Raw genomic sequence first — 21,632 nt, 5'->3', positions numbered from 1 at the left:
TTGCTAAATTGCTCAAAAATGAGAAAAATTTTACATTTTCTCAAACAGGGTAAGGAACTTTGTTCCTCGAATAACTTCCGGCACGGACATCTGAGAGCATGGCCGTCTAAGAAGAAAATGTAGCCATTGGTGCCATCTATCGACCACAGGTTAAAGATTGGCGATCCGTTGGATACTGACTGAGTTATAGGCAAAACTTGGTGCAAAAATGAGGAAATTGTACATTTTCTCAAACAGGGTAAGGAACTTTGTTCCTCGAATAACTTCCGGCACGGACACCTGAGGGCATGGCTGTTCAAGAAGAAAATGTAGCCATTGGTGCCATCTATCGACCACAGGTTAAAGATTGGCGATCCGTTGGATACCGACCGAGTTATAGGCAAAACTTGGAGCAAAAATGAGAAAAATTTTACATTTTCTCAAACAGGGCAAGGAACTTTGTTCCTCGAATAACTTCTGGCACGGACATCTAAGGGCATGGCCGTCCAAGAAGAAAATGTAGCCATTGGTGCCATCTATCGACCACAGCTTAAAGATTGGCGATCCGTTGGATACCGACCGAGTTATAGGCAAAACTTGGTGCAAAAATGAGCCTTAGTAAATTTTCATTTTTTTGATTTTTTTGATTTTTTTTTATTATTTTTTACTCTTTTTTTATTTTAAGCATTACTTGAGTGAAAAGAAACACATTGCAATCAATTCGCATTAAAATAATTCAATTTATAAAATTTTGCTAAATTACTCAAAAAATGGAAGGGCTATAGCCTTAAAAAAAGAGTCGCTAAAAGTCCTCGTGGTGAGTGAACGAAACTCGTTCAATATAACGTTTCAACTCACTATCTCGCTCTTACTCACTTTGCACATCTCTAATCGAAACATGCAATATAATTCATTTTCTGCCATTAAAAAAATCAACTAACCATCTCTCCATTGTTATTCACGTTTTTCTTTTTTTATTATTGAATTTTATATAATTTTCCATTACTTTTCTCTATCGATTTTCTTCACGGCTTTGTACATAGTCGGATTTCATTAAATAATAGAAAACAAAAGAAGAAAACACGCACGACACGATCCACTTTACTCCACTGCCTTTGCTTCCAATTACATTACATATCCTGTTCATTAGAATGATAACTTTGCTTTGTTTTTGGTTTGTTTTCCTATAACCGGCTTTGTTGGCATGGTTACTCTTCTCTCTTCTTCATTTTCACTTCCTCTTCTTTATTTTTTATATATTTTTTTTACTTATTTCACGTGCACTTAATAGAGGGAACTTCGTCAAAATGGGCATTAGTTTAATTTGAGTTTTCTCCCCTACAGTATGCAGGAATCTATGCATCTCTATATCTTTCTTTCTTTCTTTCTTTTCTGTTCTGCGAATGAATGAATTCATGTTTTTTTTGGTTTACACTGAACATCTTATACACTAAGGTTCTTTTTTCTCCTTTTTCTCCTTTTGTTTCGCGTTTTTACTATGCATTAAATAAACGTATGTGTTGGGTTTCGGGTTTTATTTTCTCTTTGCAATTGTTTCTTTTTCCGTTCCAGTAACACACTGACACTGTTAGAAGGTAATCGTGCGGGAAATTTATCCATTCCGTGAGACTTACACATACACCATGCGAATTGTGAAGGAAATTACTCGATGGGCAATACTGATGTAGTGGACAGTACGAAGTAGCCTGTTTAAGTACACACCAAATCATCAGTAAAATACAGTGTGTCGCGCTCGCTCGTAAATCATCCATGTTTTTTATTCGTTCCGTGTCACGAAGGAAATGTGTGTCTGAGTGTAGTGAACTTTAATTCTACTTTGGAGCATCTTTAAATCTTTTCCTCGATTTCCACGATAGACGAGTTGCGTTGGCATAAGGACAGCCTCATCCTCGTTTTAGTTTTCTATTACTAATTATCATGCAACTGTCCTTCCGGTGTACGCTTCAGCTTAAAATAAATCGATTACCTTAAGCGTTTCGGCTTCTTTTACGCTTGAACTCAGTTAAAATTTGGCTAATTTGTAACGACTTGCGCACTTAGAGTTCTGTAGCGTGTCAGTTGTGATAGAAAAAAAGACTGTTCGATCCCGTTGACGAAAAATGGAGAACGAAAGTTCACTTACTGATGATCACGTACACGTGCTGCTAAATTCATTAACTCCTTTAATTGTAGACACCATGGCTGTATTATCCCACAACGGGACAAGCCTTTAGAATCGAAATCGTGTTTGACGTCATATTCGTGTAATTTTTTATTTGTACAAAGTACACACACATACACACAAATTCTAGGGTTCTATCTCTCCTCTCTCTCTCGCTCTTTCTTTCTCTTTAAATTACCTAATCAGTGTGTGTTTGTGTGTGTGTAAGGATCGAGTTAAGTCGAATTGTATAGTGCAATTACGAACGTTTCCTTCCCCACGTGGGAGAATCGATATCAATTCGGGGTTTCTCTTTTTTCTTCTCGTTATGTCTCTTTTAAATCACATCAGCATGTCAACAAGTAAAATTTAGAAGAGAAAAGATTGCTTCAATATATATTAGCTATGAAATACGAATTCTTTTTTATCCTTCACTTCCTAATGCAATCCTTTTAGTTCCTAATTCCTGTTTCGCTGCGATCAGCTTTTCTTCTCTTCTCTCTTGCGTTTCTTTAATGTTTTGCTTGCAAACATATACGCATTATTCACAACAAATAAAAACTCAACTAAAAAACATTGATAAAAATCTGACTTCATATGATCTTCGTAAAAGTTTTCATACTTTTATTTTTTGGTGTAGAAAGTAACTAAATAGTATAAAATAAGTCAACGATAAAGTAGATCCACTGCAACTATTCCACAAAATCTCGCTTTTACACATCTATTCTCCAATACACTGCGTGTTGTTCGTAAACGTTTTGTCAATGTGTTTCAATGTTTCAATTGCTGTTTTTTTATCTTGAGTTTTATGACTCCATTCTTTTGTTGTTTGTTCATTCTTCTAAGCGTTTGTTTACTTCTATTTGTTTTACAAGTGTTAACCTATTTCATTTCTCATTTCTATTTGTTTTGGCTTTTTTATATGTTGTTGTTTTACTTCTTCATACACTTTTACTAGTGTATCAAAAACTATCTTTAGCTCATTTTACGAACGAAAAAACAAACAAACAAAAGAACAGTACATACTAGCTAGGTTGAATAATGTTTCTCTGTTTTTACGCACCTCCAACATATCCGATTTGTCTTTCCATTCTGTTTGCCATCTTTCTCCAAAGTCTCATTTTCTACCTTTCTTCGAATTTTTGTCCGGGTTTTTATTTTTGCTTGCTATTGACGGTGTAATTTTTTTTAGAAGCAGTTACTACTAACCATCATCATTTTGCTTTGTCGTGAACCCTTCCTCTACAAGTTCTGGAACTAATTGTGATGATTTCTCCTCAAGCTAAACGATTCGTGTGTGTGTGTATATGGCTGTGTGTTGTGGAAAAGGTGGGAAGAAATAAGACCGAAAGCTAGATACTGTGAAGAGTTAGCTAACGCGCTCCCCATGTATCGTATCTTTACGGTTCTCTTGTCCGTTACAGTTCCTTTACTCATCTATACTACATATAGTGTCTATATTTATTGAATGTTTGCTGAATGTGTTTCCTGTGCTCGTGTGTGTACTTGTGAGTGGATACGTTTTGTCTGTTATCGTCCTTTTGTTTCTTTTACTCAGTGCATACTAGTTTGGATCGGTTGGTGTTCCGACGCATCCTCAAAACGTAGTGTGGCCACAGTAGTAGGGAAAAGTTGCGTGACGCATTTGTAGTTCTTGTTGTGAGTGTTTGAGTTAATATGTACATTGGCTCAAACGGACGCCAAAATCAGCTGTGTCAGTAGACTGTGGAGCATCGGAATGGACTGTTTGTTAGGTGAAAAAAGTAAGTCGTCCGTTTTTTCCTATGGCAGAGCAGTTTGAGAGCTTGTACTCTCGTTGAGCCAAACCTCATCCATGTTCGGGAACAACACCAAAACAGATGTGACTGGAGTTTGCTTCAGAAGCGACTGTAAGAGGATGGGGAGGATGAATTGTATCACGAAGCAAGGTTAAAACCACTCCTACTTCGGAAGAGTGATCTAAAAGGACCTTGTGTAAGCACAAGCGGAACACAGTGGATCGGATTTGTTGGCGTTGGCGTTCCCTCCCCCTCCAATATCCGCTGCACCTTTGCCGTCGTCGTTTATAGGAAATATTTCACTACTTGTCTAGATATCACGATAGTTCCTGCGAATACTGTGTCTCGAGCGTTGGCCGGCGGGCAGTGGCCCGTGCCAGAACCGAGCCGGTCCCGGTTGGCAGTCCTGTCGGTGGACCAGGTCCGGTCCCGTATGCAGATCCGTACAGCTGCACGCAGGAATCCTTAATCAGCTCCTGCGTTTCGCGTAGCTGCCGCTGGACCTGGGGCGCTAAACGCTGCACGGCAATGGCGGGTGGGAAGCGGGGCTCGGTGGAGGACATGGAAAGTGGGCCACCGACGGCACCACTCGTCCCACCGCTCGTACCACTGGCGGAGGCAACCGCTACCGAAGCGGACGCGAGTGAGGCCGCTACGGAGGACGAAACGTTCGAGATTCCCGCCGGCATTGGCTGTTGCGGTTGGACTTGTGATTGCATTTGTTGCTGCTGCTGTTGCTGTTGCTGTTGTTGCTGTTGCAGTTGAAGCTGCGTCACTGGTGGAAGCTACAGAGAGCAAACGAGAAAACATAAATTATGCATTAGAACAGGACTACCAGTAGAGACCGGGAACGCCCGAAAGGCGATACAAGGAGGTCATATCGGGAAGATGCTTTCCATTTTTCTCTTGGGATTTCGATTTTATGATTCAGAAGCACATGACCGCTTTGGGAGTTGTCTCTTTGAAAGTTGCATTGATTTATCACTATTGACCGGTTGCAAGACGGTCGAACGTTTAGCACTATCATTGAAGCATTTCGACAGAAGACCTTGGGGTTTTTCCCGGATGTCTACCCTAGAGGAAGGATGTAAATATTCAATCGATTGGTTTGTAAAACTTTGCATATTTCCTAACAAAACAATCGTCCTTCCCAATCTCCATCCCTATAGACGCGGCGACAGCTGTAAATAAATCCTTCTTTTCCACTTCTTGTTGCGTTCCTTCCGGTAAAAAAAGGATCGTTTTTTTTTGAGTTTCTTTTTTGTCTTTGGTTCTTAATAAAAAAAACACAGATTTGCTCATCGACTTGCGAAGTGAGAGTGAAGAACGGACAAAAAAAGGAATGTATAAAAGCAGGTAGATGCGTTTTCGAAGAGCAAAAGGAAAGGAATGAATGATCTTCAACAAAAAACCATCCTGAAACAGCTGTGACTGGGTGTACACATGTCTCATGCCGATCCTTCGGCGAATACACGGGGGAAACGTGCGTCCTTGCTCTGCTTTGGGCATTGACTTGTTGTTCTTGCTCGCCAGGATCTTAAAGGCAGTAAGGGATGATGATGATAATGATTGCTTTACAACCGCACGCAACAACACGGAGAAACCTTACCTTGGGATTCCCATTGAAGGAATTCCTACGTATCTCTACTTCTGAATGCTTTTACACACTCTTGCAACTGGAGATCCTTTTGTGCTTTGCTTCGTTCGAAAGGAGCAGGTGGTCTCTTTAGGCTTCGCCTTCTACAATCGTCCGATTCTGGGCACAGTATCTATCTGGTGCTGCAAGCAGTAGGATCTCGTACACGATCGGCACAAATATCACAATGAGTCTGTGTGCAAACATCAAGTTTCATGGATATTTAATAGTGGTGTTTTCGGCGTTGCTCACCATCACGGTTCTTATAAGTTCTGTCACGCTAAAGTGCATTTATTCCAACCAGCAAGATGCAAGAACTATTCCAGACGATTGTAAGTGGAGTGTAGAGTGAAACGGTTGCAATTACTAAAAGACGACATACACAATATTCTTCACAGTTCAAGACCTGATCGATTATGGTTGGTTTGATTTTATCGGTGACATTGTACATCTCATCTCGATCGGGGTTCTTTTTTACGGCATCAGAAAGGTAAGTAAAGTGTGTCAGCCATGTGCTTCGAAGACATTCAATGCCCTATCCTGCATTTTATAGGAAAATCGCTTCTGTCTCATCCCGTTCATGATATCGATCGTGTTCGATTGGATAGCGTATCTGATCTCCAACACACGCAATGGTTCGGCGCTTCCCTATCAAGTGTGGTTAGTGACAACAGGTCAGTAGCGTGTAAATGCGTAAGGCATTTAGTGAACTGTTCTTTAATCATCCTGCTTCTGTCTTTCTCTACTTTGCAGCTCTGTTTCTTTACGTCTTTGTTACGCTTCTTGGACTGTACAAGCTCTTTAAAATGAAACACAAAGAAGGCACTAACCGTTCGGAGGAGTTTAATAAAACGATGTGTTTGTGAAGCTTTTTTGTGCTCGTTTGATATAGTGCGGCTTTCGAGTGTTGTGATTGCTTCGAAGGAAGCTATCAAAATGTCCACAGGAAGCTGATTATTTCGTCCGATGTTCGTTTTTGTGATACAGAGAATGGAATCGGTAAAGATGTAATAGTTTTTTTTCCTTCTCTGTTCATCAAGAAGTTTTTACTGTTTAGTGGTTAGTTTTATGAACAGCCAAACACATCCCTAACCCTTCAACTGCACTAGTGACATTGTTGACTCTGCTGTTCATGTCATGTTACGAAATTTTTGCTACGAAACCTCCCCAAAAATCAACCATTCTTCCGACCTAAATCATTTCGATCCGTTCCAAAATCTTCTTTATAATCTTGTGACTGAATTCTTGAACAAAAAATCGTACAAAAAACCAATACCTCGCACCGATAAGCAATCCTGCTTCCAGTGTTCTACGAGGTTCATTATCAAGCGACGACTGTTCTGCGTCGAAGAAACGAACAGTTGAGTGTGCCATCTTCTACCGTGCGGAGGTAAAATCAATCAAACGCACCAGAATTGAATTTGGAACGGAAGAGCGTCTCAATGGCTAAAGGGCGCACTTGTGGATGGCTATGGAGCCCAAGGTTTCATGGCGTGTTGGTAGGACTACTGGTGCTGATGAATGCCATCTCCTCTATTGTGGCATCTGCTTACCTTCAAGTAAAGTTTGAAGACTTCCAGAAGGTTCCGGAGCAATGTAAGTTTGTCGCCAAGTGTCACGCGTTTGAATAGAATTACCTATTACCTTCCTTCTTTCTTTGAACAGTGTCGCTTTACTATCGATACGTCACGATTGACATCATATTTGTAGCGATAGTTCTGCTGGTCGTAATTACATACTTTATCGGCATCGTGAGAGTAAGTGATCTGCAAAGTTCGTCAAACAAATCAATCGCTTAACGATCTTTTCTTGTGTGTCTTAGGTGAACGAATACTACATCATCCCGTTCGGTATACTACTCCTGTTGGATTTCATGGGGTACGTCGGAACTGAAGTAGCCACCACCCTGAGCAGCGACCGGCCGGAAATGTTTCAGGGTAGAACGCCGGGCACGGTATTTGAAATCGGTATAACTTAACCTTCATACCCTTAATCATACGAAAGATTTCAATTAATGGTTTTATCCTTTCGCATTGCAGTTATTTTCGGCTACATGTTGTTGACAGTGTTCTGTCTATTCCGGGACTTACAACAAAGTCGACGCATGCAGGAGGAACGGTTGCGTGGATATCGAAGTTTGAGCAGCAGTTCCGAACATATTGAAATGTGATTTACATGGCTTTATAGAAGAATATGAACCAGTATCTAGTTTAATTTATGTCATTGTTGAATGATTAAATTGTACTATTTAAGAAGCTTAAAAGTTTGAGGCGAAATGTGTAAGCAATAATACGTAGTTACGTCTATTAACAAACAGGATAACTGCTTTTTAGAAGCATTCAAATAAACGGAACCGAAGATGTAGTAAGTAATCGCGAAATTAGGTATAAAAACACAAATTGTATTGCTATAACAACTATCCATTGGCATGTTTAGTTTTATTGGGATAGAAATTATAATCTGATCACGATCACTTGAGATCAAATTCAAGAAATGTTTATCATCATTATCATGTACGAAGAATTTTCAGTTTTTTCGTAACATGTCACCGAGTAACGAAGAGTACAATACATGAGTTCCATGTATATCTGATGAAATAAAAAAAAAACATGATCGGATTTTCAAAAGAACTCATCCAGATTTTCATGTTTTCCCTTGTGTAGTGCTTCCGTTTTCATGCGGTTATTAGTCTGAATATCTTATTCTTAATCCACGGCGAATAAATTGAACGCTGCAGCTAGCACAATGTGATACATTATGCTAATAAAAACAAAAACATGCTGAGTGTGAATATAAACAGCTTCATTACTAAATTGCGCTTTATCCCGTCCTGGTTGCGTTCCCCAACAATAGAGGGCGCTCGTTACCTTGTAAGCCGTGTGTGATGCTGATGGTAACGGACAGGCATCGATGAACTGCTTTGCTTACTATAAGGAAATAATGTTAACGAAAGCAGCATGAACCAATAATGTAACAAACTATCTCCATACTGCGAAGGAACAAAACAAAACAAAAAAAACAAACAACGACTGGAGTTGATTATTCTTTGGTTTCGTTTCGGCGAAACAGTAGGCAATTGTACGTGTACGCAAGACTTTTTTTTTGTTGTACCAGCCGCCAGCAGCACCAGTAGTGGTGAGATCGTGTGATCCCCCTCATACAAAAACAACAATCGCTCAGCATCACCGAATCGGAACGCTTTGTTTGCCGTTACGGGTGGCCACCATCAAACAGTTGACAGCTAGCGTCCAACAGTTTCGGTAGTATCGGAATCGAAAGTTAAAGCAACAAGAAAACCAACCACCATGGCACTGCCAGCGTATTTGAATTTCACCAGCAACATCCGGACGCATGCAATGTTCGTGGGTGTAATGCTGACGTTGGATGCGATCGTCACCCTGCTGATACGAGCTGCCTGGAATGTTAAACCAGAAGATCTTCCGAAAGAGTGTAAGCTGTGTTCCGAAGGCGAACGACGCGCGTTCTCGCCGTTGTTTTGGTAAATGTGATCAAAGATTCTCCACCTCTGCACATCGGTTTTCAGTACAACACGTCGCCCATTTGAAGGATGTTATTCTCGGTGTGGGCATCGTAAATGCAGTCTTCGCGATCGTGTTCTGGGTTGGTTTCCTCAAGGTAAGGTTTCCCGCAGCCAGCAGCAGTTCATCTGCCCGTACCTAGTTCACACGGTTCGCTTCAATTCAATCGAGATTCGTTTTCGTTTCTTCACCAAACCGAACAACCAGCGTCAGCGATGGTGCCTCACCGTGTTTATCGGATTTCTGGCCGTAGCTATCACGCTACAGTTCATAGGGCTTCTTGGTGCGATGCTTCAGCTGAACTTCGTCAGTGCGTGTGCAATGCTGATCGTGCTAGGTAAGTGAATCAATTAGACGAGGAACGAAACGAATTACTTTGTTAACGCTTTCCGCTTTCTCTCGCTTCTCGCTCACTCTCGAATAGGCATAAACGGGTACGTACTGCTGGTGACTCTTCAGCTGCGCAAAGTAAACTCGGACTTTACACTATCACAGGATGGATTTAGTGCTTAAGCAGCGATGCTGTGTTTCTTCGTGTTGTGCTGCAGCATTAAAACACAACATTAGCTACAACATTACAACCAGTGTCATGATGCGTTGTTTTTAATTACATTTTAGTAGTTTAGAACATACTCTGTACATCCATCTGCTCACCAATAATCAGTTCCAAGCCCAACTGAATTCACAATGTTGGTTTCAAATTGATTTCCTTCCGCTAAAGATGACGTCTTATCGCGCTTATTAAAATCGAAAATCTAAACATTAGAGGAAAAAAAAATTCTCAAAAACCCAAACTTTACGAAATTCGAAATTCCATTCAAATCAATTCGTCCACAACGGATTTCCTTATCATCACCAGCACCTTTTTTTTGTACACCTTTATGTAGTGGTGCTTAATGGCACTGAAGCAAACTCTATAGCGATAACCTAATCAACTATTACAATGGATTCGTTCAGCAGAACGGATTGTTGAGAATTAATAGCCTTTTTCTTGTATTAATGTGTAAAAAAAAACTGGAACTTAATTATACGAAATATTGTTGAGCGATGCATAATATTGTTTACTTGAAAATTGTTTCGCTACTTAGTTGCCACATTGAACGCGAATTGAAATCAAATTGTGCTGAACGAGAATAACACGCTGATTCATCTAAATTTCAACGAATAATATACATATTTAGTACACATCCTGAGGAAGCCTACTAATAGTCAAAGCGCGTTATGGACACATGATACTAATTGGAGCATTCTTCGATCCAAACCACCGCCGGTGGTCGATCGTACAGTTCCACCGTGAAATATGATCTGCGCAGTAGCGCAGCATTCCTGTATGGCCCTTTTGCCAACGAAAAAAAAGGGCCAACTCTAAATGTGCAACATTTTAGTTTGCATTATGCAAAGACAACCCCACCCGGTAGAAGAAACCCGGCTCGACGCATGTGGAGCATATTTGAATGAGAAGCCGGTAAAGCATGCCCCCGGAGGCTGTTACGGCAGCATGGTGGTGCATACAGACGTTTGGTAGTGGTCGTGTGTTGAAATCTTGCACAACATAAGATCGTTTAAAGCGTGTCTAACCGAACGAAAAGAAGGGATTAGTGATTTGAATGAATGTGTGAGAGCGAACCATTGCATTATTGTTCGTACGGAACTATGGGACGAAGCGTGGGAAGCTTTGGACGTAAAAAAGTAGAACCCACATATCGATCGGCACGTTTTAAATGAATAAAATGTACGAGTTAGAAGAGAGAGAGAGGAATACAATACAGAAATATGTTTTGAATAAAACAACGTACTAATGATGAGAATATGACACGTGGTAATAGATGACGCAGTACTGCAAAACATCAGTCACAAAGTTTCACCGGCAAAGAATTGATCGCTGGTGGTTCAACATTTCCAACCGACTAATGACCCAATTGGCTTTTCTCTGTTCCTTCACCTAATGTGCCTACTACAAGCGGGAACGACAGAAGGAAAAGTGTCTCGCATAAAGGGGCGCGCAAGGGAAACGATTAAGAATTAGCATTAGAAGAAGCCACACGGGTGGGGAAATGCATTTGAAAAAGGTTCAAACACAACTACACGGTCGGTTTATAGTCGGTGTGAGCAAACGATACCTTCTCGTGGAGCGTTTAGAGACTTTTCGCTCCAAACATGATTTCAACCCTTGCGTGCTCTAGTAGTGGTGGTGGTGTCGACATGATGTTTTTTTAGAGTATGGTGGAGCTTGAAGTGCTCGCTTTTCGTTTAGGGGTAGTTAAATATTAAAGGTCTAATAGCCCGACGGCCTCCACTAGTTGAGGATTGAACAACAAGTGTGTTTTCTATTAACCAATCTTTTTCATAATATTTATAATATTTTTCTTTATTCTTCTTAACCGTAATGTCTACGACCAAATCTACACCCTCAAGTCTACGACCGGCATACCCGGGTATGCCATACATTTTGTATGGCGAATGGAACTTTTTCGTCTTAAAACTGTAATAACTCAGGCTGTATTGTATATTAAAAATTTTAATTTAGTGCACAGCTACATACATTAGTTTTCTTTGTTTTGGCAAATAATTGGAATTTTTCTGAATTTTTTATTATTGCTTCTTTTTTTAATTTTTTTTTCTAAACGACAACCTCGATTTTTCATAGGCAGCATTCAATGGCGCGTCGAGTTATCATGGACTGTATGGACTGACTATCCTGCTACGTGGTAAAATAAATCTTGATACGGCCAGGCCGTTCTAATTGAGCAAGAAGAATTTTCAATACAAAACTTAATGTCGTCAAATTGGCTCTACAGTAGAACTAGACAGGGATTAATTCAGTAGAACCCAGGTCGTTCTTTATGAATAAAAAAAATGTGGAAAAGAAGATAAATGAGCGATACACAGATACGGATCATCGAGAGATTTCAACGAGCGATAAATACGATCAGCGAACGAAAGACACTAAACTAAGCGATAAATAATGACGGTGTAGGCCACACCGCCCCACAATACTCTAAATGCAAACCAATCGTGTTTATCCACAGGTTCCCCAAAATAGTTACGCACATAACTCAGTCAGTCGGTCGATCGTGCGGTTGTGTGCTTGTCCCTTCTCGCCCTACTGTTGGTGTTCCGGTCCCTCCGGTCAGGTACCGAAATCAAAACCGCACCACGTCCTAAATGCACCCGTGCATTCCTTCAACGCCTGCCTAAAAGTGCAATAATCGGTAAAACACTCCCCCCGTGTGGAAGAAAAGTATGGCAGAAAAGTAGCAAAGTGTGCTGTGTGTGCTTTATTTCGAAGCGACAATCGATCCCAACCCGTATCGTGCCGCCTTGTTGTGTGATGAGCTGTCTTACACACTTCAGCGCGTTCTCTTCTATCGCTGGCATGTACGTCGAAGTGCTTTCATCCGGATTTTGCGCACCGTGTCCGTAAGCGATCATCATCGCATCTCGCATCGCAAGGAGAGATCAACACTTGGATCGCGCGTCACTAACGGAAATAAAACGTTCATTGTTGGGAGGATCTTCTCCTCGTGTCTCGTGTGTTGCTGCAAGTGTGCGGTTGCGTTCGCTTTCCACGGCATTCGGCGTAGTGTGCGTTTCGCGTTTCGAAACAGATTGTACCGACAGCATACCGCAGCAAACGAAAGAAGAAAGAAGAAAAAAACGGGAAAAATCTAAGGGCGCGCACACAAAACACCGCGTTTCGTGTTAAAGTGCTTCCGTCAGGTTTGAAAACGATCGCAAGAGTTCGTCGCGTATTGCGCCATCACTGATGGGTCCGTGTTTAGCATTGCTGCAGACCAAACCAAGCAAGTAGAAGAGGGCTACAAGGTGGGCGATTTATGTGAAGTGAAGTGAAGGAAAAAAAACGGGGTTTTAAACAAAACAGTGTTGCGTTTGCAGAACCACCCTACTGATCGGGCCCATTATAACCTCGTTTGTGAGGTTACAAATTCCAAACACAACAACAACACCCCTCTACAGCCCTTCCACCGCTTCCCTCGCTCACACACACACACACGTCCGAAAATGCTTGAATCGATGATCATGAACCGAATCTTTCGGTACTTCATGAAGTTCCACGGGTACTTCATCGCGTTCTGCACGATCTTCTTCACCTCCGTCATCATTGTGAGCTCGTTTATGGGCCGGGACGTACACGACGAACCCCTGTTTGTGGAGGAAGAGTGTAAGTAACAAGGGAGGGAAAACGAGGAGGGGTAAATTGGGCTAGAAACCTCACGACCAAACCCAAATCATGTTCAAGAGAAAAGGGCATCTTTAACTTCACTAACTTCACCATGCAAAACAAAAAAACATTGCTCTCGTCTAATGGGGGGCCCGCTAACAGAAGTGACACAATTTTAAGGTTCGGTAGTTTAAGTTATAAATAACGCCAAAAAGGTTAGTGTCTTAGTCGCACCTTGCTTCTTTTTTTCCCCTTCCGTACATGTGTATTTACTCAGCTGAATCCGAGCCGACGATAGCGGAGCGGTGTGCAAAAACACAATTGCTTCACTCGTCATGGCTACTTTGAGGGAGCAGTGCCACGATTTACTTCCAGCAATCAGAAGAAAAAAAACTAGCGATTGACCAAACTAAATCGAAAAATAATTGGAAAACAGTTTATTCGGGGTTTTTTCACCACTTCCCAATTGTGCAGTTTTTGGTGCGGATTTCCCATTTTCCCCCTGTTGGTTTGTTCGTGTTCCATTTCCTGTGGAGCACAAGTTGATCATTGTTTATGTTTCTATGCTTTTTTTGCTCTCTCTCTCTCTCTCTCAGCACATTTGTTGATTATCTTGTTCAACAACTCTCGAAATATTGTTACCAGCAAATAAGTGGTTTATTATTTCGAATCTGCGTTTTTTTTCACTCCTCTAGCGAACCTTTAAACATGATGAGTTCCCTAAAAAAAAAAATCCCCCAAATGTTTTTGCGATTGAAGCAAATGAAAACAACAAATTAATATTTATTAGAGTTGTTGTGTGGAATGGAAAATTGAGATTTGAAAAACCTTTTTTTGGCTCCCCGTCTGAACATGATAAACCAGGAAATTATGATAAACCAGGATTGAAAGCTTTCAATCATAAGCATTTGATTGTAAGTACTGGGTAGATAGTTTTTTCCATTCTTTCTTCCCTGCTCATAAATTTGAGTTTATGCACGCGGACACCTCGCGACACGAGTAGTGTCAATATTCCACTAGTGTTGGGTCCAATTAGAAACTTTACTACCGACCGCAAAACGGTTCCCGGACGGTTTTTTTTTCGTCAGATCACAACACGCTTCCCCGTTGAAGCATAAGTTGTTCCAGTTGTTGTTTGCCACGCGATATGATATTGTGCACCCGGGCCAAAGCACTGTGCACTCGATAGTAATGGGAGCGGAGAAAATCGCAACACGAACCCAACGGCTGGCGTTGTTGTTGCAAAGGTGCATCTGCCATTCCGAGGTGATATGTGCCACAGCGGCACATGCGGCACAACACAGAAAGCATAGAGCCGTATCGCAGCGAAAGACAAACTTTCAAGTAATGAATTTATCTTACCTTCTCTCCGCCTCTCTTTTCGGGTCCGAAACCCACGGAACTCAAACCGGCCCCCCGCCCGATGGTTGACATCTCGTTTGTGCATGCAGTTGAACCGGTGCTAAAGTTTCCCGTACTGATACAGCTCGAATCGGTCCTCTGGTTGACGGCATCCGTGATGTTGGTGGCCGGACTGTACAAGGTAAGGTTTTGGAAGCAACCGTCACCAGCACTTTAAAACTTTACTGCGAGAAATTTCGACCTTGTTATCAAGCGCACTGTTTCTATTTATTTTCTCCTCTTCGTATCTGTCTCTATCTTTCAACTCCACATATTGGCGATTTGCGATCACGACTTCGACGACCAATAAACATCGCTCAGGAGAGCAAGAATTACATCACGCCCTTTCTGGCACTCTTCATTGCGGACGGTGTGGTGGTGATCGTGCAGGAAACGGTCAATCTATGCACCGGACGAATGTCGGAGTTAGCGACGATCGATACGCGCCAGCTAGTGGTGATGATATGTAAGTATTGCCAACAAACTCCCGCAACCATCGGCTGTCTCTATTTTACCCCCTTTCGAAAATGTCTTTCCAGTGGCAAACGTGTACGTGCTGGTCAGCTTAATCGTGCTATATCGGATGTTTGGTAAGGAGCCGCTGCCAACCACCCAGAACAATTTCGTCCGCTTCGACAACGAGCAGGACGTGGAGTCGGGCCCGGGAATTGTCCCGGCAACGGCAATTCCCACAGCGCCACCCGTCTCAGCCAATGTCAACGGTGCGTTGAACTCGGCGCCCGGTTTCGCGAGTAACGGTGTCACGCAGCACGCGACCTAGGGAGTGACTCATACACCCGGGGGAAAGTGAAGCTCCGAGCGCACCTTATGGCAATATACACATACCAACTTCGGTGCGAACATTAAAATGCTAGTGAAAGTGATGTACATATTCGTTTTATAAGTGTCAGTTTGGAATGTTGTCGCGCCCGTCATAGTGATCAATTGGCCAGAGATTGTGGAGTGTGACATTGTTTTGGAACGCTTTCGGAAGGGAACGCTGAAGAACAAGGATGAGAGGATGAAGCGAAGTAACAACAAAAAAGTAACCTCCCTCCTGATGAGATACCGCAAATTCCACGCATTCTGTTGTGTAAGTTCCTCTCATATGTTTCAAGTATTGTAGTATAGTTTTGTGAAGGCACGTTGACAACTACTAAATCCCCAATGTATGACTTCACAACGGGCAGCGCACTCATTAAAGCAACAATGCGGGAGAAAGTCTAGCCAGGCAGAAGACATGAAGATTCGCACACCCTGTGTTCGTTTCACACGTTTTTCGCTCCTCCGTCAAGACTAATCACCTTTTGGGTTTCTACTTCCTTTACTTTTATTAAAATAAACCCATCCACTAAAGCACTAGGGCCAAAAGAAATTGTTTGGCCTCTGAAAGAGGGGTTTGCTGAAAGCTGGAAATCAGACGAGAGAGCAGTTGGTGCTTTAATGGTGCGCTAAGCTAATTCCAAAAATATTGCAACTTCATTGCTTTTCTCCGGACGCGCTGCGTGCCTAATGGTCCGGTAAAGGACGGTACACGGGCAAGAAATATCGATTTGCCTATGCCGGCGAACGAAAATAGGCCGACGGCCGAATGGAGAATATATATTTCACGCAAATTTTCCCCTCTGGCGTGGAAAAGATTGGAACATTTTTTGGTTTTTAATTAACACGTCAACATTTTATCTCGCTGATGAGGAACGTTTTTTGGGGAGGTGAGATCTCGCTAGATAACCGCGCGCGAGAAAGTTTTGACCGATGTAAAAGGTGAGAAACAGGGCTTTAATTGTTCTGCTACGTTTTCCTAATCGTTCAAATCGGTTGGGTTGTAACCAATAGAGATCCGTTTGTGCGGGCATAAAAAGATTTCCCCTTTCTGAAGAACTCTTCGAGCAATAGATATGAAGAGTCAATTATTACTAGCGCCATCTGCTGTCAGATAAAATTAGTAACAGCTCCAATAATAGATCTCAGCTGCTTTCCGCCATGAACACTACCGCAATAAACCGTTTATGAGTGACACAGCTTAAACTGCTCCAGCAAAAACCCTTTTCTCGGCAAAACACTCTTCAAACGCAGAGTTCCACACTACCCAGTCATTTACTGTAAATAACCCCGACTTGAAGCATCCTCGCCATTAGTATTCTCCGACTGCAGCAGCTGGGGTTTCCGCTCGAGATCTACGTCGAAACAGTGCCGGGGGCAGCTGAGTGCACCCGGAAGACACATGCAATCAGTGCTGCGTTACTGATAGTGCGACCGTGCGTCTAACCTACCTGTAGCCCTTCCTACCTGTGCTGTGGGAACACGCGAGTAGCGCAGAGAGAAGACTCCCAGTCCCGCCCCTCTAATGCACTATTATTTACGACCGTCTGATTTGCGTACTTCACTCATCCACCCGCTGCACACGCAAACAGAAGCACTGTTTGCGTGTGGATCACGCCTGTGTATCGTCCGTGGAGGTGATTTTCAGCTTCCAGTGCTTCCTACCTCGCCGCTTTCTCGAGGGCAGCGGGTCAACACTGTATCGCACAGCACTGCTGCTGCTGCTGGAGGGTTTCATCTCTTGACGAAAATTTTAATTCGCTCACAAATTGTAATTATCCAACTCATTGTTGTCGCTCGGATACAACATGACTCGGAGCTGCTGCTGCTACTGTTTTTTTTCTGTCTCTCTTCTATAGCCTCCCTGTTCCTGCTCCTGCACTACATACATATTACGTCCGCGAGCGAGACCCTTTTATTGCGTATCACGCAACCGACTGCACCGTTTAGCGCACTGTCGTCTTTGTGCTCGTCGTTCAACCATTTGTGGGCTGATTTTCTGTTTTTTTTTCGCTGTTCGCCGATACGCATTGTTCCGAGCAGGGATTTTAATGCGTTGAAGCAATCAAATACATCGCTCCGGTGCGTACGCATCGCGAGCATTGAAAATGCAAAAAAAAAAAACTGATCCACAATGACCTACGAGCATTGGAAGTTGTAGGTATTATGGTTGCGGTAACCTTTCTCGTACAGGTTTCGATTGTGTGCTGTGGTTTTTATTTTTTGGCTTGTCCAATCTTCAACTAACATGACTTTCGTTATTGTTGCCGTATGATTATCGTAATTTAGCGGGTTTTCGTGTCTACTTTTGATTTGTGATGCATGAATGACAGTCAACTCTGGTCATGTCTGGTCGGTTATGATTTCATAGGCTATACAGATAAATGTCCAGTATTAAAAGAAATCTGTAACTTAAACGACGCTATTTGTAACAACTTCCCCACTTAAGTGCAGAGACAGTATGGAACCTTGTATTTCTACCTTATCCTTAAATTCATGTGAAGTCCTCTCTCTTCCAAGAAAAAACGATTTTCCCTCTTATAAGCGTGCTATAATTTCTTCAGACATGCTCAGTATCTATCTACCCGAAATTAATTCTTATCATCTCGGATTACACTTTGTGGTGTCATCACATGGCATTACCAAGGTTTGTCCATAATCAGAAAACGATTATAAACCGCGATAAGGGACTACAGATACGACAAGCAAAGATCTTCAAGAAATGAGACTCGCGAACCAATGAGGTGATTGCACTACGGTGATTTTCATTTCCATCGTTTTCTCTGGGGAGTTTGTTTTTCTTCTTCGTACTGATATGAAGTCGTTAAGATGGAGATGCTAATCGAAGGAAAAGTCAAAATCGTAGAGCCTCGGCGAGCGAAAAATGCACAGTAATGAACTGTTTTAAATCATATCTTAGCGTTTAGAAAACTGCCAAATGATTAATGCGCTGCAATTTGTTTGGAGTCCATCAAAATGATTGCCTGTTTTGTAAACAACTCTTTCAAATCATCATCTTAACTGATGGGTGATGTGAATGGATGGGAAATTCAAGTTTAGCTGCTATATCTTCAATTAACTAAACAATAGACACTCTCAAATTAATGCTGTAAGCTCAACAGTCTTGTATAACTCCCGAATATTCTGTTTGTTGCAAAATTTTGGTATCTGACGGCATATACTTTAAGACTTTAATAATTCTATTTGATATCTACAAAGGAATATTTCATTTTAACCATGAAAATCTAAAGATCTCTTTTCATGTTATTTCTTTACAGATTAATACCAACCATTAAGCTCGATGCTGGATATGAGGAGGATGGTGTAATGCCCCTTTCACATTACCAAACGAACGTGAACGAGGTGATCCGTACAACTGCAGCTAAATGAACATCGTCACTAAAGGAAACTGATCTACTGACCGCAAACACACACATACGAGCTTGCAGAAAGTAACTCACGTGCTTTACCGCAATTGATCAATTAGGGTAAACTTGCATGAGAGCTCCACCGCAACAAACCACAGATCATCGAACGGGAAGCTGTGTGCGTGTGCGTGTCCAACGTGATCATGGTTCGTTTGTAATGTAATCTTCTGGGAAATGATCCTCAAAAGACGCGGAATCTCATCGTATCTGTCTGTGTGTGCTGTCACCCAGCGAGCAGGGCTTGTTTGTGTATTGTTGATGGGACATTTAATAGACTAAAAGTCAAAACGGTTTGACAGTGATCTGACACGGAGATCCTCTCAGTGAGAATGATGATGCACAGCTCAGCTTAGTTGACCTTACAAATATCTATAAATGAACCGGCCACCGTTGTTTTAGCGATATGTTATGAGTTTATTATTTTATTTAGTATGTAGTTTAGGAATAGCTATAAAATACGTTGTTCATATAAACGTTGTAGATAATGTTGCGTGTTGCGTTATCTTGCGTTACACTGTTGGTAGTAACGTGACGTTAAATGAAGAAGAGGTTTCAGATTAGGTGCACGCCACAAATTGTGCGGAAAAGAGTTTGAGAAGAAGTGTGACATGCAAGGATGGTTAAAGTTGTGCGTATTATAGTTGATACATTGAGTTTGATAATCACATTCCCTCTGTGGCCAGTACTAGTTAGCGAATAGTGACGCAAACCCCCCCCCCCCCCCCCCTCCCTTTACCTATTCCGATTTCCCCATAGAGCGAAGAATAACGCAGTACACATGTTTAAATCCCTATCGGTGCCTACTTGCCTTTCAAACGAAAAGCCATCCTAACCGCGTCGGTAATTTGAGAGCGAAAAATTTCGAACGCTAAAGGTCATGAACATAAAGTGCACCCGAAGCCAAATAATAAAATAGATAAATAAACGATGAAAGAGACACACGCGGTGCAGGAAACACGCGGCTATACAGAGCACTGTTGATACAAACATGTACAACAATAAGCGCGGGAACACGGCGCAAATAGCAAGGACGTGTCGGTCGTACCCGGGCGGGTGGAAAAAATATAACATACAATCGGAGAAGTGGAAAACAAACGATACGTTATGTTGCCATATTATTCTTTTTCTTCCTTCCCAAACCCCATCCGCCGTTCATCCGATTTGCTTGTTTGCGCGCGCATTAACAAACGCCACATGAAAAATGAAACGTTATTTCTCCCGGAGTGGAGTGTGGCTAGCAGCTTAGTAGAGGGCAGGTTGGAAGAGTTTTAAATTCTCCTTCTATTTTTTTTTTTTTGCTTGAATGGTTTGTGTATCTATCTGCGAATAGGAAAGTTGGGACTAAAAGAAATATTACATGCACATCCGGTGAATGTGCGCGTCCCTCCCAAAAGGGGGTAAACTCCCGCAAAAAGCGCCGCACATGCTCCATTTGCAAGGTAATTGAAGACTCGCGTTAAAAGTGGCTTACTTACAGTTTTGGAAATTTGAGCAGTTTCCTCTAGTGGCGGGGTGAAAACTGAGTTCTGAAAGAGGATTATGAATGGGCGCGATCTGCTGGAGAGAGAGCGAGAGTGTGGTGTTTGTTTGGTTTGATCGTAGAAGGTTCACGCTCTAGTGGCAAAATCTAACAGTACAAACGATCTAGAAGCTTGTAAGTGATGATAATGTCTCTAATCAGGTCCCATCCAAGATTACCTGTTGCCCCGGTAGACACGCAACCACGCCGATTTCCCTTCCACCGATTTGCCGAGTATAATTTCCTAGCCACTGACACCACCTGCAGAGGGAAAACTGTTTGCGTGCCGACACAGTGTGTTCCTGGGGCAGATGCTCGCCAACTGATACGGCAAGTTGGTGGAGCACGCTAACGTAGTTGAAAACATTACCACACCTTGTTCTTTTTTTTGTTCTACGTACCCCCTTCACCATCAACGCCCGCTGGTGTTCCATTTGCAAGCGTGTGAACGAGGTTCTGTATGAGAAAAATAGACACTGCCGCGAAAAAAAAGGTAACACAGCACATCGCTAGCACCCCCCGGGGTGGTGGAAAATGGCGAATAAACGAAAGTTTACCCTCACAACTAGGGGCAGATGATCTACTAGCTGCTGCGTGGGAGAGTTTCCGAACGGCGGCTCTGTTTCACTGCCAAAAGGTAACTGATAAATGGACCGCTGGCTGATAGCATTATAGCAAAATGAACCAACAACAAAACAAAACGAAAAACCCCCGACACGACAACAACAAAAAGCTAAAGTTTTCTTCCTGTAGATGTGCGGAAGAGCGGAAAGATGTTGGCTTGTTGGGAAGGGTCCTTCTTGTACCAGAAAACATTACCGTTCATAAATACTTTTTTCAGAAGTTTTTTCTTCCTTCCATTTTAATGACTCTCCAGGCAGTTTCGGGAAGAATTATGAAACCGGGTAGACTTTTTTCCCTGTTCTGGAATCTCTTTTAATTTAATAAGTACGGCTGAATTTTATTGAGCAATGGGCTTATAACTCATCTTGCGTTATTTTCTTTACCTTTCATCGTAAAGAAAATTGAATTGAGCAATTCGGAGAAGCAATTTTAAATTGTAACGTCCATCACTCCCGAACCATTGCCCTTCTCTATACGGCATTCAAATCTTTTTATGTGTGTTCATTCTCTCAAACATATCTGTCATATCCATAGGCATTGTCCTGTCATAAGAGGTGTTTGA

At 42.1% G+C, this 21,632-nt stretch overlaps 4 protein-coding genes across 7 annotated transcripts in view; 3 read left to right on the top strand and 1 right to left on the bottom strand.

The window, feature by feature from the left end:
* Positions 1–926: 926 nt before the first annotated feature.
* Positions 927–21,632, bottom strand: part of LOC125771304 (alpha-protein kinase 1-like) — a 64,140-nt gene continuing 43,434 nt past the window's right edge. For all 4 annotated transcript variants that reach the window (XM_049441815.1, XM_049441813.1, XM_049441814.1 and 1 more), the window contains exon 7: positions 927–4,703. In XM_049441815.1, coding sequence (XP_049297772.1) covers positions 4,236–4,703 — 468 coding nt within the window. In that variant the 3' untranslated portion in view covers positions 927–4,235. The remainder of the gene's footprint in view (positions 4,704–21,632) is intronic.
* LOC125771365 (uncharacterized) lies at positions 6,997–8,836 on the top strand. Its single transcript, XM_049441908.1, has 4 exons — positions 6,997–7,150; positions 7,220–7,311; positions 7,377–7,521; positions 7,594–8,836. The coding sequence occupies exons 1-4, from the start codon at positions 6,997–6,999 to the stop codon at positions 7,722–7,724; spliced, it is 522 nt and encodes a 173-aa protein (XP_049297865.1). The 3' UTR covers positions 7,725–8,836.
* On the top strand, positions 8,824–9,781 carry LOC125771371 (uncharacterized). The gene is made up of 4 exons (XM_049441915.1): positions 8,824–9,004; positions 9,099–9,190; positions 9,301–9,430; positions 9,518–9,781. Exons 1-4 carry the CDS (start codon positions 8,860–8,862, stop codon positions 9,604–9,606), a joined length of 456 nt encoding a protein of 151 aa, XP_049297872.1. The 5' UTR covers positions 8,824–8,859; the 3' UTR covers positions 9,607–9,781.
* LOC125771351 (uncharacterized) lies at positions 12,054–19,331 on the top strand. Its single transcript, XM_049441891.1, has 5 exons — positions 12,054–13,276; positions 14,728–14,819; positions 14,999–15,143; positions 15,217–15,770; positions 18,778–19,331. Exons 1-4 carry the CDS (start codon positions 13,117–13,119, stop codon positions 15,456–15,458), a joined length of 639 nt encoding a protein of 212 aa, XP_049297848.1. The 5' UTR covers positions 12,054–13,116; the 3' UTR covers positions 15,459–15,770; positions 18,778–19,331.

This window comes from Anopheles funestus, chromosome 3RL, assembly GCF_943734845.2.
Source record: "Anopheles funestus chromosome 3RL, idAnoFuneDA-416_04, whole genome shotgun sequence".
Taxonomy (NCBI): domain Eukaryota; kingdom Metazoa; phylum Arthropoda; class Insecta; order Diptera; family Culicidae; genus Anopheles; species Anopheles funestus.
The sequence above is the reverse complement of the archived record's forward strand: the minus strand, read 5'-3'. Positions and strand labels throughout refer to the sequence as shown.